Raw genomic sequence first — 26189 nt, 5'->3', positions numbered from 1 at the left:
TTGTCTGGTCCCCATTCAATCTAAGTGCACATACCATGGAACTGGCATAGGTTTTCAATAAATGTCTCTTTTGTTATTGAAGTATATGAAAACTCATCAGTTTTACGGTAGGTGGCCCCAATGTTTAGTATTCTCTTATAGAATGAACACTTGTACTGTTTACAGCTTTCATACATTTAGGAACTTCAGTCATATTTAACCTCAGTTCTTGGATTTTATACTTGAAAAATTCTCTTCAGAAAAAAAATGTCCATCTTCTTAAGGAAGAATCTCTTGGATCATTTTGGCTGATGTTTGCTGGAATGTCTCCAACTCTATTTTGTCTTTGTGAAGGCTTTCGAGAGTACCCGAATTCTTTCCTAATTTGCAAACCAGAAGCAAAATCATTCATTTCTTGTGATTTTGGTATTTTCTCTCAACAAAATGCTCAATGGAGCTTGGAGAAATAAACTCTTATTTGTAAGCTTGCCAGAGATGGTGAATACAGAGCTTTTATTAATAATGTCTACAGACTACTGCTGTCATTGGGTCAAGGGCTCAGAACCAGCAGCTTCATAGTTTTGGAGATGTGAACGAAGTGACTTGGGTGGTAAAAGATGCCTAGATAATTGGACATAATTGGGACTTAGGGAGACTCCTGCACTCCAGGAAATTCTCCAAGTCTCCACTTATCCTCAAAGTGAGCAAGAAGCTTCAGTTTCAAATTGAGTGCATTTTCCATCCATGGATTGGCTTGTTTTGTTCAGTTTTACTTTGAGTGTTTGAGGTTATCTTTTCGACGTAACAGCTAAACCCACGACTTCCTTTCTCGTAAAACCAAAACAAAAAGGCTTTCTATTCAGGTGCCTCTTGTGTGTGCACATGTATAGTACATACCTGGGATCAAAGCCAACTATATAAAGTCCTTGATTCTGTGTGGGTTCAAACACATTTCAAAGCTTCAGGATCCTGAAAGGTTTCACTCTGCTTCCTGAAGACCTGAACACTGCTCCAATAAAGCCATGGCTTGCTTTGGATTCCGGAGGCATGGGGCTCAGCTGGACCTGGCTTCTAGGACCTGGCCCTGCACTGCTCTGTTTTCTCTTCTCTTTATCCCCGTCTTCTCCAAAGGTGAGTGAGGCTTTTGGAGCATGAAGGTGGAGGAGGTGTTTCTCCCACCTGGGTTTCATTTCTTTCAGCAGTCAAGGGCAGTGATTTATAACAAAGCCAGAAGCTAAAGGTAAAACTCCAAACTCCTGGCTTGGATAACTCTGTATTCCAAGACAGCAAAGGGGACAGCTGGCAGCAGCAAATGAGCAGAGATACAGCTCATAGCAGAGTCCCAGGCACTGACTAGGAGCTTAATAGATACATCTGAGTTGGTTTGGGAGACAAGCAATTTCATACACTTCTATATGATTGGAAGAAATTACTGTAAAGTTAAGTGAGTTAAGAGGAAAGATCTCCACAGGCCTTAATATATTTGAGCTTGGAATCAGGGTGAGCTCAAGATTTTCCTTTTTCAAAAACATTGATTTAAGCAAAACATATCAAGTTTCTTTCCTACCCAATTTGAGATTTTAAGATCCTCGAATTCACTTCTATAAATGAATCGGCTTATTTAAAATTTAAGCCTTCTTTACTCAATTCAAAGTCTTAAGGTCTTCAGTCAATTCTATAAACTAGTTAGCTAATTATTTAAAAAATGAAAGCAGTTTGAAACCATAACACACACACACACACACACACACACACACACACACACACAAAGAGAAAGAAAGAAAGAAAAGGAAGAAGAGAAGAAAGAACACCATCAGTCTGTTTAACCTAAGATACTTAATTGCCACCTGACCTATCTGTGGATTTCAGATGCAGATTCCCCAGTTTTCAGATGAAATAAAGCTCTTTACAGGTTGATTCTAGGTTTGCTACATATAAAATGATGAGCATTCTCACTGAATTTCAACCTTCTCTCTCTCTAGACCATATCAGTTAAGAAACCATGTGGTTTGTACGATATATCTTGGATGCTCAAGGGTATTCCATAATTAAATTATTACCAATAATATTATAAGAAATATTTATATACATTATCTTATTCTACATGTTTTGAACATGTAAAGATTAAATACTCTTAGAAGTAATTACCTTTACTTTGTAGAAAATTTATCTCTACCTGTTACTGAGATTCTCCCACTGAAAAATCGAGTGTGACCAGATTTACTGGTGATAATTGGGAATTGGCCTGGGGGTTGGGGGGAGGGCAGGAAACTTGGTCTTTAGGCTTAGCATCAATACAACAGAGATTATTGGGTGCTCATATGGGCAGATTATAATGGCCGCTCCTAGGAGTTATAAGCCAAAGGCGGAAGCTGCAAATTAGTGCGCAAAAAACCTTTAATACAGGATAGAACTTGATTAAATACTGTGACGGATTTATAACAGTGCCAAAGATGCTCAGAGGATGTTCAGGGGATGCTCTGATAGACTGAGATGAGGGTTGGGGAAGAAGACTGTTATCTAGCCAGCCAGGGCTGCTGGATTAATTCTGGCAAGGGCTGCTACCATGTTGTTCTCTCTTGTAAGGACAGACGTTGTCCAGTTCAGGTACTTGGGAGAAAGGACTAGTGATAGAGCGATTTCTATAGAGTCATTTATACATAGGAAGAGGTGTCCTGGAAACTCAGACTGGAGTGATAGGTTGGGATTAGATCATAGAGGACATAAATGCCACTTATTTCATTTGTTTTTGCAGTCAATGGTATGCAAGGCATCAAAGTGTTTGAGCAGAATTAATTAGTGGCATGGTTCATCCAAGTGTTGAGTGTCACTTGTATGATCGACTGGAGAGGGGCTGAGTTAGTTGCAGGAAGGTAGTTTGACATGAAGCTAAAGTTTTTTTTAGACGATGCAAGCCTTTTTGAATGGAGAGCTGGCTTCCTTTATCCTGTAGAAGCCAGAGGGAGAAAGAACAAAGGAGCACGAGAGTGTTCAAGTGGAGGAGAGAGTGGCGGAAGAGGTGGTGGTGGCGTCAGGGGAAGCCCACAGAAGTTAATAGCAGGGTTGCCTCAACCTAGAGAGGAAACGACCCGGTGCCCTCTGCTCTGTGGCTTCCTTCATCTAGCAGCGTCCCTCCTTCTGATAATAATGCTAGGAAAGGTGACGTCCGGTGCAGTGACCTGGGGCTCAGCCTCTCTGGCCAGGTAAATATAGGCAGAGGTTTGTGACGTATGCATTGAGAGGTAAGGTGAAATTCTGTACCTCAACCTCCAAAATTTCCCCTGCTGCTCATTAAAGTTCCTGTAGTTCTGTGATAACCATAGAATATCAGAGGTGGAAGGCACTCTGTTCTCATCTGACCTAATCCTCTCTTAGTACATGTGAAGGAAAATGAAGGCTACAGGGGAGGCATGACTCACCCCAAATCAAGTATATTTCATGGTAGGGCCTGGCCTTCAGTTTGTCACATCAATGTTCTTCCTGCTACAACCAACTGCCTTCAAGAAACTCTGTTCTGTAAGGAAACACCTTCATGGAGATGGGCTGGAAGCCAGCTGAGTGATGGAGGGGATGGATGGGGAGAGAAGGGAAGGGATGAAGAGTATTGGCTGAAGGGAGGGAAGGACTGGAAGGTGAAGCTGGAGAGTGTCCATCAAAGATCCACTTCCCTCAGCCAGAGATTTTGCCTGAGCCTGGTCGCGGGTGAGCAGGAGTTCACTGAGTTCCCTCTAATTTTCCCTTGTTAGGGATGCATGTGGCCCAGCCTGCAGTGGTGCTGGCCAGCAGCCGAGGTGTCGCCAGCTTCGTGTGTGAATATGGGTCTTCAGGCAATGCCGCCGAAGTCCGAGTGACTGTGCTGAGGCAGACTGGCAGCCAGATGACTGAAGTCTGTGCTGCGACATACACAGTGGAGAATGAGTTGGCCTTCCTAGATGATTCCACCTGCACTGGCATCTCCAGCGGAAACAAAGTGAACCTCACCATCCAAGGGTTGAGGGCCATGGACACGGGACTCTACATCTGCAAGGTGGAGCTCATGTACCCACCACCCTACTATGCAGGCATGGGCAATGGAACCCAGATTTATGTCATCGGTGAGCAAAACCTTATCACTAAGCTTACACCTTTTGCATTGCTGTCTTCTTTGCATGAAAACAGTTTTGTTCCTCAACTTCAGGTGGTTCATTTTTAGGATTATGGAAATTCTCTTTAAGAGTTCTTTGGCATACTGCATGGGAGTCTGGTTAATGGGTGGTGACCCAAACAGCGTTCTGACTAAAACTAAAATGGGTTGGGGATAGTGTTTTTTTCTACTGGAGGTTGGGGGCACTTACTCTGGAGTGATAAGCATTGTAAAATTTGACTTTGGGCCTTTGATAGGACATTCCTGTAGAAGTGGCCCCCAGCAGTCAGACTTACTTAGGGGTGGACACCAAGGTCTGGAAGCTTTTTTTTCACTAATGGGTTTGGGGGGGGGGGGAGTAGGGCCCTTAAGTTTAAAGAGAGTCTCAAGGAAGCTGTGCTTTGTCTTCTGTTGCAGATCCTGAACCTTGCCCAGATTCTGACTTCCTCCTCTGGATTCTTGCAGCAGTCAGTTCAGGATTGTTTTTTTATAGCTTCCTTATCACAGCTGTTTCTTTGAGCAAAATGGTGAGTGCAATGCTGACAACACAACACTTCTGGTGGGGATGCCTCCAGTGATAGCAACTGACCGAATGATGCTGTTGAGTTCAGTTTTCTGGAGATGAAGCAATAAATGCAGAACAGTGGTAAAGGAAGGGCAGTGGTAAAGAACACGCTAGAACCCTTGGCATTGGCCTTTGAGGTTTCAGGATGACTAACATTTCAGATGAGTGTGTTTGACATTGAATGTTTGTGTGCTTCTGAACAGGGTTTCAGTTTGAGTAACCATTTGAACAACACGGGGCAGCTGTTTTGCACTTTATCTTCAAGACAATTGTACTTCATAACCCTGAAATGTAAGATTAAGTTGGACAAAATGCTGCTATAGAAGACCACTGGATGGATTTTAGTCTCCCCCTTCATGTCACTCCACTTCACCTGGAAGCCATCTCTTGGTGCCACCCTGCTTGTGCCTTCCTTGTCCAAGCTGTAGCTGTCCACCCAATACCTGTCCAGGGCTCCCTGTTATCCAGTCTGCTCAAATGGAGAGTCTTGCTCTCCCCTCTAGACCAGTGAATGAGAATACAAGGTTTTATTTATTGCAGTGTTGGTGGAAGAGATGGAAATATGGATTCAGGCCTCCTATCGGGATTTCTTTTTGGTGGTTCCTTTCATCTACCTCTGTCTATGGCTTGCTTTTGTCAACACAAACCTCTTCCCTGCTTCTCTTTCTCTCCCTGGCTTCCTGTCTTCCCCTCCCTCTCCTTCTCTCCCTCCCCTTACCCCTCACTGGATTCCAAGATCCTCTACTCAACCTGTTCAATTGCTGTAGATTCTTCTTACCTCATTTTCTAGAAACTGCCACATGGACACAGAATCTCAATTTACGGAGGTGATAAAAAATGGGCACTATTGTGGGCAAAAAGTTATAAAGAGTATATGAGGAGTGGATATGAGAAATACAGCTCTTGAACAGAGTAACTGAAGTTTATTATCTTATCAAGCTCCTCCCCTCACAGATAAGATGTGGTCGATCACCATAGGCATTTTGGGTGTCCTTTTTAAAGCTTTCTCAAAGTCTCTTACTCCTCTCTTGCAGTCAGGGAAAATGATTGCCATTTTACATCAATAGCACAGAGTTATTTACCTAAAGTGAGTTGTAATAGCTGAATCAAGAAAATCTTCTGGGGCTTATAATTCTGTATGTGGTGAACATTCATTTTTCAACAGGATAGGGACCCAGTATTTGATGAGTCCTATTATGTCTAGAAATGGCTTCTGTATTTCTCAATAATAATTACTGTTTCCTTTTTTGCATTTGGCAGCTAAAGAAAAGAAGCCCTCTTACTACAGGGGTCTATGTGAAAATGCCCCCAACAGAGCCAGAATGTGAAAAGCAATTTCAGCCTTATTTTATTCCCATCAATTGACACACCGTTATGAAGAAGGAAGAACATTGTCCAATTTCTAAGAGCTGAGGCAATTCTAACTTTTTGCTATCCAGCTATGTTGCTTATTTGTGTATTTTGGGGGGGGATTCATCTCTCTTTAATATAAAGCTGGATGCAAAATCCAGATGAAGTGTACTACAATTTGAAGCAAAGGTGCAGGAAAACAGAGCCAGGATGTTTCTGTCACATCAGATCCAATTTTAGTAAAAGCATCACTCGGGAGCAATATAGGGATGCAGTCTTATGTTGTAGGTGAAGGATATGGGTTAGGGGGTGGTGCTGTCCAAAGAATACAAAGGAAGAGAGTTAGGGAGAGGATGATATTGTACACACTTTGTATTTACACATGAGAAGTTTATAGCTGAAGTGATGTTTTCAAGTTAAAGTTTTGTGCTGTTATTTTTCTTAAATGTGGAATTACATGAAGACTTTAAAAATACTCACATGGCTATATTTTAGCCAGTGATTCCAAAGGTTGTATTGTACCAATATGTATTTTTTTTATTTGATAGTATTGTGCATGGGGGCCACATGTGCTTTTGTGTATTTGCTGATGGTTTTAATATAAACACTATATGGCAGTGTCTTCCCACCATGGGTTCAGGGGAAGTTTTATGGAGGGGCTCAGGACACTAATACACCAGGTAGAATACAAAGTCACTTGGTAACTGGCTTGGAAACTGGATGAGGTCATAACTGATTCTTATAGACACGTTGAGCTGAATTGGTGTTGACATGTGCTTTGGGCTTTTATGTTAGCTCCTTTCAAAGGTTTGCAAGGGAGTCCAGACTGGTGTATCTGATGTAACTCAATAGAACACCAACCTCAAGAAAATGGCTCACTCCAGGGGTCTTGTAGGTATGAACTTCTAGGAAGCTCTAGTTTCACAAGGGCCCCAATTCCTAACACATGGTTCATGCCATGGACAGAAAAAAGCAGCAGGTGGCAGAACGGGGTGATGAAAGTTTCTAAAAACTAACACTGTTGGTGTTTTTTAACTCATTATTTTCCATGAAAATGCAACAACATGTATAATATTTTTAATTAAATAAAAATCTGTGGTGGTCATTTTCCAGAGTTGTCTTTATCTTCCTTATATTTGAATATTGTGTTTCAGGTTTTTTTTAATGTTTTTATTTTTGAGAGAGAGAGAGAGAGCGCGCGCAGCATGAGCATGGGAGGAGCAGAGAGAGAGGGAGACATAGAATCTGAAGCAGGCTCCAGGCTCTGAGCTGTCAGCACAGAGCTCGACGTGGGGCTGGAACTCACGAACTGTGAGATCATGACCAGAGCCTAAGTCAGACGCCCAACAAACTGAGCCACTGAGATGCCCTGTTTGAGTTTATTTTTAATTGATCCATTCAGCTGTCAGTGAAGTCTCCATTATTAGGAATATTGGGAACAAATTGATAAAAAGGCAAATAATGCTTCATGAGTCAGCTGTCCATCAACCATTATCTGCAAGTCATTTTTGGAAGGAACTCCTCCTCTGTCCTTTTGGTTTCTTTACAACTATTTGAGATACAAAGGGGTTAGTGCAGATACAGCAGCGTTTATAAGTCACACAGCATTCTCTTTAGCATAAGTTCTCCATCTCCCCTTTCTTGCCTACGCACGACTTCCTCAGCGTGGCTCCTATGGTTGCCATGGCAACTGTCTGTTGTCTATTGTGTTCCTTGCAGCCATTTTGATCTGCTTCCAAAGTAAATGGAGCTTTTTCTTGTGGCTTCCAAATGGACTATTTCACAAATGTGGGGAAAACATACCTGTGGTCCTGTGTTTTGCTATCAGCTGGCAGACGGGGGCCTGACCCACTGAGCACTCTGTGATTCTTGGTTAACCAATGTGTGGCCTCAGTCTGCTTGGTTTCCTCTCCAGGTTTCTTTTTCTTGACCTCTATATCCTGTTATTGTCTTGTGAAATGATTGTCAGTGTGGCCAGGGACCACCTGTAACTGAATCAACTGGGTCACTTAGTAAAAATGTTAATTCAAGTGCTTAACCTCAGATGCATTGAATCAGAAGCTTTGGGTGATAGGACCAGGAGTGTGCTCTCCCAGCAAGCTCCCCAGTGCTTCTTATACTCATCAAATTTTGACAATCACTGTGCAGGCAGCCCCCTCACCCTCTTGCTACCCATAGCGCGCTCTATCTCTCCCTCTTTTTTCAGCAGGTGCTAACAAACAAATGGGACAGCACATATGAGAATTTCACAAAGATTTTAAAAATAAAAATGAATTTGTCTTTCAAAATATGTAGTCACAATTACCTAGAAAGAGCTCCTACTAGGTCAAAGACTGTACTTCTTGCCCTCTTAGGCTTTGATTGGAAGCCATGGAGAAACACACAATTTAGAAGCCCCAGTGGAGAGAGTGATACTATTTCTACTTCTTTAAATGTCTTTAGAGAGAAGATTCTTTTCCATCTTTGATGGCAAATTTAAATGACAAAGGGCCTTAGATGAAGGACCTCTCAGGTATCTTTCAGACAACATTAGACCGTGGACTACTTTATATAAGCTTAATACCTGAAATTCTGCCATTAGCTATTGAGTTAAGCATTGCTCTCTCTATTCAGTATTAGCTTAAAAAAAATCTTCCTTAACTCAAAAAAGTTTCCTTTGAGGCAGAGGAAAAGGGCAAGAAAGACTGGGACCTGGGCTTCCACTGGAAGGGGAGATAGAAAATATAGAGGTTTTTGGGCATCAAATGAAAGCCTCTTCTGATCCCCATTTTTTTTTCTGAGGATAGATCCTTTACCTGCAATAATCAGAGAGATTCATTGCCCCCAAATCAAAGGACCAACTTTTTCATGGCATGTCAAACGTCATCATTATTAATTTCCAACTCTGGCATTAGGGTCCTGGGGAAGCCCAAAGACGCCACTCATCTCAATAGGGCTTGGTTCACTATGGAGAGGAAGGCTGGGTACCATAACACTTTTCCCTTGAACCACTGCTCCCAGGTAGGAATGTGGATGACAAAGGGAACATCCAGCACTGCCTGGATCAGCCCCTCCTCCAGCATTTCCCGGAACATACCTCTGCTCCCCTCCCTTCTTCCAACATGACACTCTCCTTTCTGCTACTTCTTATTTCCCTATTTCTCACCCCCAAATATCTTTAGCCCTCATTTTCACACCCAAAAAGATTCACTTCAAATTCTTCATCCAGCATCAGATTTGCTGACACGTCAAGCCCACGTTGATCTCTCCCCTTCTGTTTCACAGCTATACTTGGTTTCATCTCTAATAATTTCAAGTGTGGATGTCTTTTCTCCCTAGCTTCAGTGGCAACGTCTCCAAAATAGGAAACAACACAGCTTCAGGCACCCAGAAGACGCTCAAGTCGACATATTGAAAAGCTGGGAAGCTAGGACATCTGGGACTATGAGAGGACAACTGCCTTCCATGTTTTCTTGGTCTCAGTCTAATCTCTTTCCCATTTGACCAGAAGAATTGTGTGTGGGTCAGTCTATCACTTGGCTTCAACCTTGAAGACTCTGGAGTGTGAACTCCAGCTGGCTGCCCTGCTTCAAAAATTTCACTTTTATCTCAATCCAGCCTTCCAATAATTTCTTCTTTTTTCTTTTGAGAGGGGAAAGGAGATGAGTCTCGTTGTTACTGCCTTTCTTTTTTCAACTGTAGGTTGTTGCTAGAACAGACTGTATTTTTATACTGTGTCTGAGCCTTCTTCCACCCTCACAGTTGATACACAACTTACTTGGGACAGAACTTGCAAAATGTTGATGTCACTGTGCTGTTAATTGGAGCAAAGCCAGCTAAAAAGCTTAAGAAGTTATACATTTAAGTTGTTGTTTTGGCAGGTCTCAAAGCAAAAGAGAAAATGGCTTTCTCTGGAAAGTTATTCCCGTTGCCTCACTTCTCTTTTGCACCTGCTGCCCTGGGGTCCTTGTTTTATTTATTCTTTATTTTGTCTTATCTTAGGCCAACTTTTTCTGTTCACACCAGAAGGATGACACATTCTATTAATGGAGAGAGAGGAAAGGTTTTTTCCTTTTTCCTTGATGTGACTTTGGCTGCAGGCTGGGATAGGAGTTTATAGGTAGATTTGCCAGATTCAGCCAACCCCCCACCAAACAAAAAGCCACAAACCCCAAAAACAGGATGCTTTATGTTTGATCTGACAACCCTATCAGCAGGAAAGTTAATACCTCTAATGTGGTGTGAATAAAACGTGCTGGAGACCTTCCGCAGAAGTTTCTGGGCAGGAACAACCTGAGAATGACTGCTTTTTCAATTCTAACACTCTGCCTCTCCTGTTCCCATTCCTGGGCATGTGTGGGACTGCTACTTAGTGTTGTTGGGGGCAACAAAGAGGGGGCAGCTATTAGTTTTCCAAATGTTTTTCTTAGAAGAATTCAACCCACTCTGGTCTATATGGTCAGAAGTCCAACATTCAGACCCTTCTTGGAAATCTTTGCTTTCCTGGGTACACTCTATTATAGGTATTCTTGTATTTATTGTGTTTGGTAATTATTTGGAGGATTTAGAAAAAAATGAGGATTGAGGTGCCTCAGACCCAGAGCTTCTCATTTATAAGATTGGAGACAAGACCTAGGGATTTTAGTTATCCAGCACGTCTTGGCATCATACTTTCAGCAGTCCTGGTCTAACTCAGGATCCTACCATAACAGATGATTAAGATTGGAGAAGGGACTTGGGGAATTATCTTTACGTTTCAGAAGAAAATGAGGCTCAGAGACATTAGCAACCTTGTCCTCCAAGTCCCCAGGGGAAGACAGGGTTTGAACCAGGCTGAGAATCAGGTCTCTAGATTTTCACATCAAGGCTGTGCATTGGGTGACACTATGAACCTTTCTGCCCAGGGGCTGTCTTTTTCAGGCTGCCTTGGAGTGTCACTATCACCATTCCAGCCTGCCCCCAGAAAACCTGCTTTTCCTCCCACCTCCACCCCAGCTGCTCTGGTAAGCCTCTTTGTGATCGTTACTGCTGTTTCCCATCTTGGCTGTATCTTTTCTAGCTCTCCCTTAACTTTCCAGGGCAGTAGCAACAGAGTCTCAGGTGATGCAGCCTGTCCTCAGCAAAGCTACAGAAGAATGCAGCAGAGGCAAACAGAAAGCACACCACTGCCAAGATTCTGCCAGCAAAGCCAACAGTATGCTGAGAAAGCTTCCAAATTCTGCGGGAAGTCATGTAACAGCCCAGTGAAAGGATACGTGCTCTTTTTATCACACGCAATCAGGTCGCCATAGCAACCAACAGTGTTTTAAAAACACGATATTAGTCCTACAAAAGAATCTTACCTAGTCGAACAACAAGAGGAGGCTCTCTCCGGGAGGAATTGTAGGAAACATATTTCAGGAGGCAATTTCGCATTTTAGAAAGCAACACAAATGATTTCTCATGAACAGCACTTTTCTGAGGATGTTTCCTTCCTCTTAGGGCTTCACCTTGACGATATTTTAGCCTGTGCTGCAGTCATCCCACTGTTAGCTTTTTTTTTTTTTCAACTTGTTGAAAATAAATCTTGCTTTCCTTCTTTGTAGTTAACTTGCAACTCAGACAAGGTCTCGAGTTTCCTATGAACATCTTTTTCTGTCCCTGGCACATCGAAGTGACCTCTAACCAAGACTGGACATTGAAGACAGGAAACTTGGGTTTGTGAAGAAAGAGCAGCATTCTCTAGTATTGCTCTCCTGTAGAGGAAGCTGCCATGGTGGCTATACTTCACGAGGTCCTTATTCTGAATGAAGAGGGAAAAGAAACCAACTTGTGAAGCCATTAACACCACGTGGGTATACACTGGCCTAAGTAATTCTCATGACATCTCTGCAGAGGAGGGACTGCCAGCATTCTCATTTTCCAGATGAGAAAACTGAGGTGCACAAAGGTTTTACTACTTCATGATGTTTTTACCAAAGGCACATAACTAGTAAGCAGCAGAGTCAGGATTAGAAACGATGGTGAATTCCAAAGCCCACTTTCTTTTCCAACAACCGTTATCTTAATTCTGCGGGTTACCTGTGAAAGGAAGACGGCAACACGGAACGTAAATGGGGATTGGAGTGCTAGGGAAGTATAAAGCGTGTATCATGGGGTCTACAAATGGGTGTCAGAATAAGTAAGTATTCTGGACAAATGTTTGAAAAGATTTTTTGAAGGTGCTCAATTATAAGATTAGCTCTAGCAGCTAAGTTGTAACCAGAGAGAGGAAAACAGGAAATCGAAGACATTTAACAGTGGACTGCTGGTTCGAATCCACAGTTGTAGCAGTAGCTGATTTCCCATTCACTGGCACTGAAGTTAAGTATGACAACATTGCTGGCTGATCGCAGGTGTTACAGCTGCGGAGATGAGGGAAAACGGAAACCATTTTTGACAACCAGTGGGGAGGGTTGATCTTCATGTAACTGTGGTGTGCTCCCTGAAAATGGGATCATTCCGCGTTGAAAACAGGCTGATAATAGAAGGCAATGACCAGTGGAAGTCAGTAGGACCCACCCTGCATGTGTCTCTATGACCCGTGGAATGGGGCTGGTTTGTGAAAGAATAATAATCAGTCCGGAGCAGAAGGGAAGGTTGGGGGTGAGAGTAAAGAGAAGCGAGAGCCTCTGAGTTGAAGGTGAGGGGTGCTGGAAAATAGCAACAAGTCCCTTTGAGGTTAAAAAAAAAAAAAAAAAAGAGAACAAAGGCAGAAGACAGGGGCCTGAGGATCCCCTCCAGAGGGCAAACAAAGTGGACCAGTATTCTGGGATCAAAATTATAGAGCATGGCCCAAGGCCACAGGCCACATGGAAGAGTGAGAGAAACCCATGTCAGAACAAGGGCACTATCCAGGCAAGGTCGTGACAGAGGTAGGTGCGTAATTTCTACCAGAAGTTGATGTGTGGGAGCACCTGGGCCCAGAAACAGAAAAAGGCTTTCCCTGCCAAGAATGGGCATTAAAGGCAATGGTTCCACTTTGGATGGACGGTGGTGGAGGCAGAGGTGTGTGGTGTGGGAGTAAGTACTGCACAGGGGTAAAAGCTCATTGTGAGAGAGCAGCAAGGACTATCACAAAGGAACTGCTAAGTACTTTGAGCCTGCACAAAGCTAAGTAGCACGGATTGTAGTTGTCCCAATTTGAGCATTTATAGTGTTTGTAATCTGTGCTTGAGAAGATGGTTCAAGGAAGGCGTGAGAAATGTTTTCAAGATGTGAAGGGCTATCATATGTAGATAGAATTAAATTTGCTTTGTGGGCTTCCTAGAGCACTCAGCCCCAGTGTTCCACAGGGGCACATGGTAGAATAGGGGATCAGCATGATTTTTCTTCCTATATGTAGACATGGGTTCAGCCCAGGGAGAGTACATTTTATTGGGTCATATTGCAGATTGGCTCAAGGCAGGCCCGCCGAGTCCTCATCAACATCAGCTGGTGGGGAAGGGGAGTGCCAGGAGATTGGGTGGGGCAGGGCATTGAGGAAATAGACGCGGTTGAGGAACTAGCCCCTGCTGGGCAGGCAGCTCTCCTATGGGCTGCATCTGAGACCTGAGATGGGTTCAGGCTTCATTCAGGCAGGCGTCACTGTCCATAGACGCTAACTTGGTAGGTGAGCGCCACGGCATGAAGTGATATGGTAGGAAATACCCAAAGCCAGATGGTCATTGCTCTTCTGGAGGGTCAGTTGCTTCACATTAAGACACCTCCAGCTATTTGGGGTACAGAGATTAGGATACCATGCTCGGGGTGGGGGCTAGGAAGGGTGTCAGGAAGAATTGGCATGCTGGGCAATTAAATGGAGGCCAGAGTCCAGTTGAACTTCATTAGTCAAGGAGGACCCTATTTTCCTGGAGATCTTGCCTAGAGGTATGGCCATAGACTAGCTCTGGGATTAACCTGTAGGCCATTGATCCCAGGTACCATCTCAGAATCCTTTTCAGTACAGTTCTCTGGGAAATTATATTCATGACAGATGGCATTCAAGATGTTATTGATAACCCCAGGGATTGTAGCCTCCTCTTCTGCCTTTTCCAAGACACAGCTCCAGTGTTCCTTCCTCTAAGAGCCTTCCTAAACCCTCACACTGGTTACCCTCACCATACTAGTCCTTCCCCCATTTAGCTTTCACCCCTCTGCAGTATCGTTTGGGTCTTCTCTAGATTGAGCTCACTTGTGGGCAATGGGAGAGTCCCTCTTACATTTGTCTACCTAGACTTTAGATAGGAAGATATGACTTCAAGTTTTGTTAAATAACTTGCCCAAGATCTCATCACAGTAAGTGGCAGAGGGATTTGAGTTCAAGTCAGTTCAAGGTGTGCCTTTCAGCACCTTGGCACCGGCTTAGGTAGGAGGGGAATAAGGCTGCCTTTTTGAGCATAGAGAGACATACGAAGAATTCCCTGGCTACCCTGGAAGCAGAGTCCCCAATTCCCCCCTTAAGAAATGCATCTTCTTTGGTGCACTATATACACTGGGATCAAAGTAGTGTGGATGAATTTGACTTTTGACAACCACCCTAGCACCTTTATTCAGTCGCAGCTGAGCTATCTCTTACTGGGCTGTCTAACATACAAATTTGTGCAAATTAGATGTATTTATGCCTAGTGAAACTGAATTATTTTATAATCATACTCTCTGGAAAAAAAAGAGTCAATGGAAATTTTTAATAAAAAAGAATGCGGTAGAAGCACAATTTAAGTCATGAATTGGAAAACATGTGGCAAAATCTTTATCCACTAGACTACGACCATCTGTGGAAATTCATAGGTATTAAATTAGATACACACTGGTTTTTCTGTTTGCAGAACCTAACAGAAACCTAATTGAAAACCACACAGCAACGTCGTAAAACCAAATGTGATGTCTATTCCCTTCAAGGTCAAAATGCACGCGCAATGTAAAGAAAATAATTTGCTTTGCCCTTGAACAAAAGACCGCTCTGCTAGAAAAATGCAGTATTTAATAAAAATCCTGAGATAGTTAAGAAAGGAAATATAATCACCCACCGTGAGTCTAACTTAAATTCAAAAGTGGTGATAACAGAGACAAAGGTGTAATGGACAAGGTTAGCCTTACTTTGCTTATATTCTATTATTTGAATGTTTTCCTGTGCATAGATTTATAGTTCTGTGTTCAGTTCCTTAAAAATACTGGTCACTGGTTTTCCCACAGAACTGTGAAGACGAATGCAGAAAAATTACTTCATTTGAGAAGAGAGCGTGTGTTTCCTGGCCTGAGGGCAGGAGGCTGGCCAAGGTGACCCTCTGGGGTCCCGTGGGGTGAAGTACCACATCTGTACTTTGGAACCCTGTTCCTAAGGAAATATCTCTGGAGCCCTGAAAAGCAAATTGTCAAGGGCAAGGGGACCAGCAGTCCTTGTTTAGAGAGCTGGGAGACCCGGGATCTGTTGTTGGCTGTGTCCCAGCAGGTTAGCATTTCTGGGGCATGTGCTGTTTGATAGTCACCAGGTCACTCTGCTGATTGCTCCAGCCCCAGCTGAACCCTCATCCCTGGAACTTATTCTTGTGCTGTTTTGTATCTATATAATTTTTGATGTAATTGTTGTTTGACTCTCAAAATTAAGTTTTCATACATTAATATTACTTTCTCTCCAAATACATAATGAATTCCCTCAGGGACTTCTTTCACTTTCTAGAGGCCATGTGCAGGAGAGGTTAAAGCATGAGCTCTGCTGTCAGGCAATTGGGGATAGTTCTGTTCAATACCATATATCTCTGTTCCCTCATCTATAGAATGAGGTTGCAGATGAAAAACGTTGGTATATATAAAGGGCTTAGAATGGACTTGGCATACGCTAAACACTATGTTATGTACTAATATACATAGCAAGTGTATTGCTACAGAATACTTTTATTATCTCTTCGTGACCCCCCAAAATACTTGGTAGAGTGCCTGGCACAGGAAAGTTCTGTTTTTCCAGTTTGTTTTCTTTTATCTTTCATTTCCCCTTCAGCAAATATTAGGCAAATGGAGCCTTGGCAATAAGACATATACTGGTTCAAATGGAGATGCTCTTTTTAACGTAGATGTTGGGTGATCGAATTCACTATATCCACTGGTTATTCTTCTCCAAATCTATTCTCTATGCTTCCTGCCCTGCTATGTGGGGAGAAGCTGACCTGAATGGACCACATCACCTGTCTTCCTCTGTTTTTCCCTTTTCCTTAAGCCCTAGGGAAAGTAAAGAATTTTTGCTGTTGCTGGGATCTCAGTATCTGCTGTTTTCCTTTAACCCTGTCCACAACTCTGTAAATAGTCCCTTTATTCCAGTTTCTTTAGGTGAACTATCAGAGGTGAATTCTGTTTAGTGCTGAGATACTAACTAATACATCACATATCCTTGGAAATGTCTCCTTGCATCCAGATCTCTATTTCCTCCCTTATAGCATAAGGGGGTTGGGTGGACTTGCTATGTCCAAGGTCCCTTCGGTCTGAAAGCCTACAGAACTATCATTAGAATCCAGAGTAATCTTGATAAACTGCAGAGGTTTTCAGATACAAACAAGATGAATTTCAATTAAGAACAAGTGTAGAGAAGCACGCTTGGGGGAAAAATAAATGGTGGAAATGCCAGGTGATTAATGCCTGGCTGTGTGAGAGTACATGAGCAAAAAGACTCAGGGATGAGTAAGTAGTACATGATGTGGCTCAAATTGAGTAAATCTGGGGGATATTCACAGAGCGTGATCTGTAGGAAGTGCAAGGCAATCCGTGAGAGTAGCTTGTCACTGCACAAATCAGACTTGGGTGCTGTGATTTGATTTGGCTCAATAACTTAAAAGATAGGAACTTAAGAGAGACGCAAAGTTAGATTGGAAATGGAAACTGGCTCATACAAAGATCAATTGCTTTTTTTCTTTCTTCTTTCCTCCCTTTGTTAAGAGCCTAAGGGTAGAATTAAGGAGCAGTCCTCATTCATATGGAAGGACATCTCAAGTCCCTGTGTCCTGGACGTGAACTATGTTGAGCAAGTTGCATCTTGGCTAATTATGAGTATAATCCCAGACATAAATTACAATTGTCAGGGATTTGAGGTCATTTGTGGGTTTCTCAGTGCTGGTGTCAGGGTCTTGAAATATTTTCTTTCCACTCTGCCCATTTTTTCAACCGTAACAGGTTGGACATTGAACAGTGACTGGCAAAGAGTAGATTTTCAATGAATATCTCCAGTGGAATGAGTACCTGATTGAATATGAAAAAGGGGCTAAGCATTGAAGAAACTTAAGATCAATATAAAGAGAAACCCTCAAGAGGTTGGAGGGCATTTGCTTGCTAGGTAAGAAGCTGTCATCTACTTCCCAGGGAGTGATAGAAGAGCAAATTGTATTCTGGAATTCTGCATATTTTAAGAACAAACCTCAAGCACAAAATTCCATTAACACATTCCTCAAGTGGCTGGAAGCGGACCTGTGTCGAGGTACATGGGAGTAGGCAGAAGCCCACAGGCCTCCTTGGTGGATGACTTGGGGAGGAGGAGTATGTCATCCATAGAGGGACAACTTAGCGCCATGTCTGGGTGTTTCCCAAATGTCGTTTCAAAGCAGAATATTCAGTTATTTTAGAGGAGAACCCTTTAAGTAGGTCTGTTCTGCATTTTGATGTTACACTCTTTCAGTTCCTTTTGGGTGGTAAAGGCCTGAGTATAGTGCTTATTTCTAAAGCATGTTCTTTTAAAATGGTCATCTTGGATGGGTATTGAGGAGGGCACCCGTTGGGATGAGCACTGGGTGTTGTATGGAAGCCAATTTGCCAATAAATTTCCTATTAAAAAAATAAATTAAAAAAAATAAAAATTATCATCTTGGTTTCACGATGGGTTCACAAGGAGAAATTGAAAAGGTAACAGGGTCTAGGGAGGAAATACTGCTAGACAATAAAGATGACTAGCCCTGAGTCCCAGAGACAGTACTATTTGGTTGCTGTTTCATGCAAGTCATTTAACTTCTCTGAGTGTGAATTTTCTCAATACCTTCCATTTGAGGAATACATTTCTGTTTTAAAAGCATTTTCATGTACATTGCTGAAATGTAGCAGTGAGAGGAAATGGCAGTTCTTTGGACCATCATTACTGCCCTAAGTAGGTGGTGCCAGGCTGCTTGACTTATTTAGATGAGAAAGTCAAGGCTTAGAGATGTTAATTAGCTTAGTTTAGCGACAGAGTCATATTAGGCCCAGAACTTCTTACAGAATGTTTTTACTGTTCAGTCTCTTTTCAGCTTTATTTTATTATGGCACTACTTCTGGATATATTAGTAAAAGAACATAAATGTTAATGTAATTATTGTCCTGTACGATTGAAAACAATCAAGTAAAACGTATTCAACACAGGCTGTTTTCCTAGCACCTTCTTACTAGAATGTTAATTTTTATTATTGAACGAAAGGAAAGTCATGTGATTTTTAAAATAATGCCCTTCTCTCCTCCTCCTTCCCTGCCCCTAAACCTCAGAGCTCTTCCTTTTGGAAAGAACTCAATACATAAGCTCCACAACCCATTAGACTCTCAACAAATTAGACCACACACTTGGAACAGTAAGAATGGGTTTGGTGAGGTGTGCTCATCAAGAGAGGAAAGAAGCACAATTCATTTCTGAATTGGTTATCAAATTCTTCTTGTAAGTGACACCATTGAAACTGCCAATTGGCTTTGCAACCTGCTGAGTTTATATTTCTACATCTGTGAAAGCTCAGCAAATGAGCCCTTCTCAGCAAAGCAAGAGGGTTTCGCCAGCAAGAAATTTGATGAGGTGTTGTACCGTGTGGCCAACCATTTCTCAAGAGACCTCTTTCTGTTTCACCCTATTGAATTCCTTTATGATTGACAGGCAGCTTTACTCATTACTCAGATTTTCCTTCATGTTATCTCCTTAGCAAATCTAGTCACCAGTAGATTTTTAAAAATACAGTCACATTACTATTATAGAATCATTCAACACTAGTGCTTGAAGAGACTCAAATCATTTAGCTAAAGTCCCTTCTCTCATTCTGTTTTCCCATGTTGAACTCTTATCAGGTGAACCCAACAATCCTCTGTTTATGTTGAAAGACCCCATCAGGAAGTGCTCTTCGAAGTCTTTCCATAGTACCATTCCAAATCTTAGCCCTCCAGCACCACAAAATGATGCCTTAACTTAAATGAGAAGGTGTACTTAAAACTATGATAACAAAAATATTCATTTCCTCTGAACAGGAGGATTTTGCTTATCATTTTTAGCATAATGGAGATGAACAGAAGCATGATTCTGACTTCTATAAAAGGTGAGGCATCGTGTGAAGGTCTATCAATGTTTGAGGAATAAAGAATAGGAGCTCATCCCCTTTGCCCCAGCCTTGGGGTAATGATCTTCTACTCTTTTGGTAACTACACCTTTCCTAAAGATGTTCTGAGGAGTATGATGTGTTTAATATTTGTGTAAGGGGCAAAGAGCATTCAGAAAAAAATGTTATATGCTTACTTTTTTTTCGTCTGGGTGTTTTCCTTCCTTCCAGACATTATAAGTCTGTTTCAAAGACACACTTCTAATAACAGAACAGCTACAGCTAAATGAATAAACACATTGTCCATCTAAGAGAACACCATTCAGACTGCTGAAAACAGAGCCAAGTTAAACAATAGGTGCACAGAACCAGTAGAGTGGCATTTTGCCACTTAATGAATTACAAGAAACAGATGTGAGCTGTTTTTTTTTTTTTTTTTTCTTACAGGGATGCATAGCCTGAACTTGGCACATTTGTTAAGAATTAATGAAAAGACTTCAGGTTCATGATTCAGAGAAAAGCCATGAATTCATTTGTGTATACACATGCATTTGATGATCCCATCATATGATTTTATGGCTTTTCTCATTCAGAGACCCATGTATAATTGGAGATACCTAATGCTTTTGCTAGGCTGGGGGTGGGAAAATGAGGAATTTGTTTAGTACCTCTTGTTGTCACCATATTATGCCATAATATCATTCTCCACACATGGAATTTACTAGTCATTTTTTTCTTACAACGTAGTATAGTGGGAGTCTGCCCTAAAAATAATTTCTAACTGGGAATTACGGCATTCTTGCTATAGAAATCTACTGCAGTCATAACCCTTGGTTGTCTGTTTGGCCTCAAGTCCTAGTAGAAGGGAAGAGGGCATAGACAGAAGAGAGGAGACGACCATGGGGTCAGTTCTGTTGAGATTTAGCTATACTTTCAGGCCCCCTGGAACAGCTTCTGTCAGCAAAGCTATACCCGAAAAATCTTCTTTAGCCACCTCCTCACTGATAATCATCTAGTTGAAGAGCCCCAAGCTGTCTATGTCCACCTGCAGAGTCAGCATTTTCTCCCATTGCTGGTAGGTTGGCAGAGAGGACTTTCACAGACTGAGAATGGAGGGATGGCTTCTGGGTCAATGGGGTATGCTTAGATTCAATTGTTATAGCTATGAATTTCCTGTTGGTGGATGAAGAAACAGTGAGCGAGGTGGGTGATTACAAAGGCTGCCCTGTCCAAGAAACTTCAGGGAAAATGATAGTGAACTCATAAAACTAAGAGAAGACCCTGACCAAGAACACGTAATTAACCTACAGTTTCTAGAATAATCATGATTATAGCCATTGAAAATGACATTTCTACAATATTGGCAAGTGGTATTTTTGTGTTTGCATATGTTTAAGAAAAACCATGAGAGTCTTCTGGGATAATAATTTACAAATATTTAGTGCTGGCTATGCACCAAAACTGTTCTGAAACTTCAACATTGAATTAATTTATTTTCATAAGATGAGGTAGCAACTGTTATTACTTTCACTTGGAAAATCAGAATTGGGGAGGTGGCATCACGTAGACAGCTAAGATCTGAGTGATTGTGTGGGCATTTAGGGAAAGGGGAGTATTTCAAAGACAGGACAACTAATTTCAAATGACCTAACTAAGCTTGTGGAAGAGAATCTAGGCTAGGTAGGCTGAGGGCATTCCTATCCTTGCCCCATAACCTATTTTCAGATTTCTGACTTGTTGGAAAATCTTGGGTCCATAACTTCTCCTTTTCAAGTTGGGGTTTGAAACTTAGAGACAGGAGGTTCTTGTTAGACATTAGTTTCTGCACACCCTTTGGATTCTACTAGGAGTGGAGTGAATAGTCAAAGTTCATCTCACTCATTCTTTTTGCTCTGGGTTTAATGTATACCACTAAAATCATCTGTGCAGGGGGCTAAACGTAGCTAGGACTTAAAACTTCAGTAAGGAAGGCATTCACATCAGTGTTGATGTTGAAATAAGACCCAGTATCACAACCTTGCCATTTGATTGAGTGTTAAAATCATATCTCTCCCCTGTTTTCTTGCGTTATACTTCAGATTCCAAGTCCCATTAAAAACATGTTTTTTAAAACAAAGAAAGCAACAAAACAGGATTCATGGGTGGTGAGTTGGTACTTTTAAGTAGTGACTGTTAGAGATTTGAAACGTGAAACCATTTCACTTTCATACAAGAAGAGATGTAGAAGCTGTTGTTTGGAAGTATGTCTTAGCCAGGGGGGGAGAATCTTCTGCAGCAAGACAGAATCCAATATGGCTGCCATTCAGAAGATGTCTGATGCCTTTGCTAGATTTTATCCTGAACTTCCAGTAGGGAGGTGGTTATTATTCAGCTATTTATTTCTCAAAATACATAACTCCCCTTCCACATTATCAGAAGGGAGAGGTTGAAGAATACTTTTGGCAATGTGAACTATAATGTTAAAAATAATGAAGACCTAAGGCTCTTGAAAGGCTATTTTCAATTTCAGTTAGCACCTGGCCATGCTCGGTTATAGCACAGCTGCCAAGGGTGAACTTCTCACTTCAAAACACAGCATCTCAGATTTCACAGTGGTCCTAGAGCTTCAAAGCTGTTAATGCCTTTAGTTCCTGTAAGACCCTACATAGCAACTATTGCTTCCCAGGTCAGTTCCCTGGTGAAAATGATTGAATTCTTGCAGGCTAGATCTTTGGAGTAATCAGAGGAAATGGATCTGGAAAAAGCTATTATTCAGGGCCTAATCTTAGGTCACATTTTACTAATTTGAATAGTCTCCTTTCTGTATTCAAACTAGCACAAGAAAATAAAGGAAAGGAGATGTATTAGTGCTTCATTATGTATGCTGGTTATTTAGATAACCAGATAGCCAGCAAGAAATATTCACAGAGGCTCCTGTATGACATGAACTGCTCCAGGTGCTTTAAAGGATGCCTAGTTTGCAAGAAATAATTAATAATAATTGGACTCCCCAATATTTTGGTTAATTCCTACTGGAGGTACTCATACAAGGCAATGTAATGTAACATTCTATGGATGTAGAGCCAAGATAATGTATATTTCAGTTCATTTTATTCATTTTAGTAACTCAATTTCAGATTTTGATTTTTGACTGCAAGCTTCATTCTGCTAGGCTAGTGGAAAGAACTATTAACCTCAGCCCTTTCTGGGGTTTCCCCATCTCTCCCCAGGATTGTGTCATACTTTTGTATCTTGCAGTGTTAAGACATGGGGTTAAGCTGTCGTCAGATCCTCCCACACCTCTCCAATTCTATTATTTCTGTCTTCTTGAACCTTTAGGGATAGTGGCTCTAAGCCACTCTCAGGCTCAGCTTGGGGGCAGGGGTGCCTTGGATGAGGCTGTCTCCAGTCCCTTTGGCATGTGTGCATCCTATAGCCATCCCTTCCTTCTCTGAGGTCTTGCTGTTTTCCAGGTACTGGCAAAAGAGAGTGAAATATAGGTACTCTCTGCTTTCTGCTCTACCTCTTTCTCCCCCAGATCCCTGGGGGAGTCTCTTTGGGAGGGAGGAAAATCCTCTGTTCAGGCTCCTTTGATAGCTTCTCTTTCCCTGGGGACTTTCGTTGGAAAAAGGGAGAGACACTAATGGGAATAGTTCTGCCTTTTTCTCTGACACATTCTAATTGTTTAGGATTGGATGGCTCCAATAGAATAGTGAGCAATGATTAAATGGCCTGTGGGGCAACTGGAATGTAGGATACTTTTTGAGGGGAAATGGACAAATAGAAAGAGGGGAGGTAACATTTCTCTGAAGTCATATTTCCTCCTACTTTGTGAAGATAGCACTAATACTCTGAGTCAGTGGTTCATAGAAAGATTGTTGGAGATCATGTAGTTGTATCATTTAATTCTCTAAAGGATGGAAAACTCATAAAATTTGCCCCCAATTGTCTAGTCCATATTTAGTTCCATGGCAAGAATGGAACTAAACTCAAGCCATTGGGTCCTTTGTGTTCTCTAGAACATTCTTCTATATTACAAAGCTATTCAACAATTAGGTTATTCTAAGGATAAGAACAAACTGAAAAAGCACATTTTCATCAATGCCAATGCAACACTATTTTAGTGGGTTTCAAGACAAAACCCTTTGCCAATATAACCATTCCTGGCAGTTTATTTCCAGGAACTGAAGATGTCATCTAAGGACTTGGCGTGCACACAGTGAATAACCATTATATTCTCAGGCTCGGAAGTCCAGGCCAGCTGCATGGCCAGATGGCTCACCGGTCCCAGTGGGCCTATCCTTCTGGCCTGAGAACTAGAAGCAGAACAGAGAGAGAGAGAGAGAGAGAGAGAGAGAGAGAGATGGAGAGAAAGAGAAATTATAGTCAGTGGCTGCTGCAACTCCAGCTGTTGATGTGATTCCAGACATGAGCACAATGATGATCTGGTTGCCAAAAGAATAACATGTGTTCTGGTCAGAAAGACAACTGCCAAGGATCTGATGATTTGCTTCAATAAACGTCTTGTGTCATGAGTACCCAGAAGATGAGTGAAACTCAGTTGGATTTTTTTCTTCAGTGTTATTCTAAGGGATATATTTTGTGATTTTGTGAGTTTGCTACCCAAAGTATAGTTCACGGACCAGCAGCATTGGTGTCACTTGGCATTAGAAATGTAGAATGTTGGGCTCCACTCCAAACCCAGTGACTCAGATTCTACATTTTCAACAAGATCCCCTGGAGATTTGCATGCACCTTAAGGTTAAGAGCACTGAAGGCAGACAGAGTCAAGTTGTAGGACTGGGTCAATAGGATTGGGTTGCAAATCTAGCTGTGGACAGCATTGAGGGATGTAAAGAAGACCAGATTGAAAGATGAGACCTGGTTCTAGACCCTATTCTGCCACTTTCCCTTAGTGTGATCCTGGGGGAAATCACTCCCTTTCTGTAGGCATTGATTTCCTTTTCTTTAAAATGGAAGAAAACATCTGATTTGTTTACCTGAGGATTGTGGTAAGGATGAAATGAGATACTACACCAAGAAAATGATCTGTAAAGTAGGATGCACTTTTCAAGTGCAAGAGGATGAAAATTGTTGTACTTGCTCAGATACAGCTAAAATAGAATTTGGGCTCTTTTGACTTTTGAAATGAGTCATAGGACATTTAAGTCAATTATGATGAAAACATATGTGACCAGCAAGAGCAGCCCATGAATCAAGGAAACATCTCCTCTGAGCCACTTTCCTCAGATGAACGTAGAGTTCTGACTCATAAAAATGGATACAGTAAGGCACTGTTTATGAAGTTAGCAGTGGTTCTTGGACCCAAGGTGTTCACTACAACCACTTGGGAGATCTTGTAAAAAAACTATTGTTGCTTGGGTTCCAACTCAGACCAATTGAATCAGAAACACCAGGGCTGGGATGCAGGCATTATGTTTTAAAAGCTTCCCAGGTGATTCTGATGTGTAGCCAGGGTTCAGAACCATAGATAAAGTGTTCATTAGAACAAGTTGCTGTGTGAAATTGAACATTTCTTGTCATGGCTAACTGTGGAATAAAACTAGGACAGGGAAATAGTTCTGTATTTCTTCCTGTTTCCAGACTTCTTGTAAAGGAATTCATTTTAAAATGTGAACTTGGAGAACTGAGGAAGAAGCTAATCTCATTTTACAGCACCAGAAACTGAATATAAGACGTTCTTTGGGTTGTCTGTTATGATGTGATGTGGTCAAGTTGGGCATCACAGTTCCGGGTTACTAGGCTTTATCACTGATAAAGAAGGATGCTGAGAACTAAGGAATGGGCACTTAGACCAGAGGAAGCCCAGCAAAAAAGAAAATGTGGTTAGGAAAAGACTGAGGACTGTGAACTAGGAAGGAAGACCCACTTAAAGATTACCCAGCATTATATGGGATGGCCACCATAAGTTACTTTGGAGCCACGTAAACCTTCTGAGGCCTTGTGTCTCTGCTCTGGGTCACTGAGGACATAGACTCTCAGTACATCATTCGTGTTTCTTCACTCCAGGGACCACCTCTTTTCTGAGTAGAGCTTAGCTTAGCCGAGGATGTGACTGGCCTTTCTGACACCATTCCCAAGGAATGTGGTCAGAAAGACCATCTTTTTAGTATAAGCCAGTTCCTTAAGATGGAAGTGGTTTGCTAAGAGGATGAACCAGAGTACAATGGTTAGATACTCTCTAACACCTAAATTTCATTGTCTTCTGAAGCATGAGACATGGTGACATTGGCTTTATGAAGCGCCATTACCTGTCTCATGTGTACAGAGAGATTTACTTCAGTCTCCTTTTCCTGAACAGCCTTTGCCTACCCCTCCAAATGCCTACTGAGGCCGTGACCTACTTGGCCATCCTTTGTCAATTACCATTAGCTTGTCTTTCTGGTGAGGACCTCATCCCTTCACCCATCACCTGAACCTTGCTGACCAAGAATCACATACTTCATCTTGTCCCTTTAACAGCTGGTGCTGGCTCACGGCACCAAACATACTAGACTTAGACCATCCAAAACAGAGGCAGGACATACATCCTTTCCTGCTAAGGGTTATTAATTTAGCCTCTCTCACAAATCTTTTCTTATGGGAATATCAGTCACTGGATATCATGAAAACCAATGGGATTTGGGAGAGACATTTCTTTCAAAGTTGTCCTTAATGGAGCAAAAGAGAGCTATAGCTTAATTCTTCTCTGTACCTTTTACTTGGAAAAAAGAAAAAAAATTAATAGATTAGCAGCTATTTTGAGGATTGTTTTAAAATGTAGAATATCATTAGCATTAGATTGCTTACATATGTTCATAGCAACTGCTAATAATACTTACAATACTTTCCTAGTGTCTGGCACTTTCCTACTCTCCAGGAGATTTAAAAAATTATAGGAAAAAAATGAAACAAA

General features: G+C 41.8%; 1 protein-coding gene across 2 annotated transcripts; it reads left to right on the top strand.

Moving 5' to 3' along the window:
• The first annotated feature begins 863 nt into the window (after positions 1–863).
• On the top strand, positions 864–7148 carry CTLA4 (cytotoxic T-lymphocyte associated protein 4). 2 transcript variants are annotated; one of them, XM_049615086.1, is made up of 4 exons: positions 864–1110; positions 3726–4073; positions 4520–4629; positions 5928–7148. In XM_049615086.1, the coding sequence occupies exons 1-4, from the start codon at positions 1002–1004 to the stop codon at positions 6030–6032; spliced, it is 672 nt and encodes a 223-aa protein (XP_049471043.1). In that variant the 5' UTR covers positions 864–1001; the 3' UTR covers positions 6033–7148. The 2 variants fall into 2 exon arrangements, with proteins under 2 accessions (XP_049471043.1, XP_049471044.1); XM_049615087.1 differs by lacking the exon at positions 4520–4629 and having other exon boundaries at positions 5928–5995.
• The last annotated feature ends 19041 nt before the right edge of the window (positions 7149–26189 follow it).

Source organism: Panthera uncia (genome assembly GCF_023721935.1).
Source record: "Panthera uncia isolate 11264 chromosome C1 unlocalized genomic scaffold, Puncia_PCG_1.0 HiC_scaffold_3, whole genome shotgun sequence".
Lineage (NCBI taxonomy): Eukaryota > Metazoa > Chordata > Mammalia > Carnivora > Felidae > Panthera > Panthera uncia.
Note: the sequence above shows the minus strand (reverse complement) of the source record. Positions and strands in the feature narration are given on the sequence as shown.

Bases quoted from the DNA above. Each gene is read 5' to 3' on its own strand.
- CTLA4 (XM_049615086.1), top strand. From the start codon at position 1,002: ATGGCTTGCTTTGGATTCCGGAGGCATGGGGCTCAGCTGGACCTGGCT. The intron at 1,111-3,725 runs GTGAGTGAGGCT...TTCCCTTGTTAG, and splicing joins TATCCCCGTCTTCTCCAAAG to GGATGCATGTGGCCCAGCCT. The intron at 4,074-4,519 runs GTGAGCAAAACC...CTTCTGTTGCAG, and splicing joins AACCCAGATTTATGTCATCG to ATCCTGAACCTTGCCCAGAT.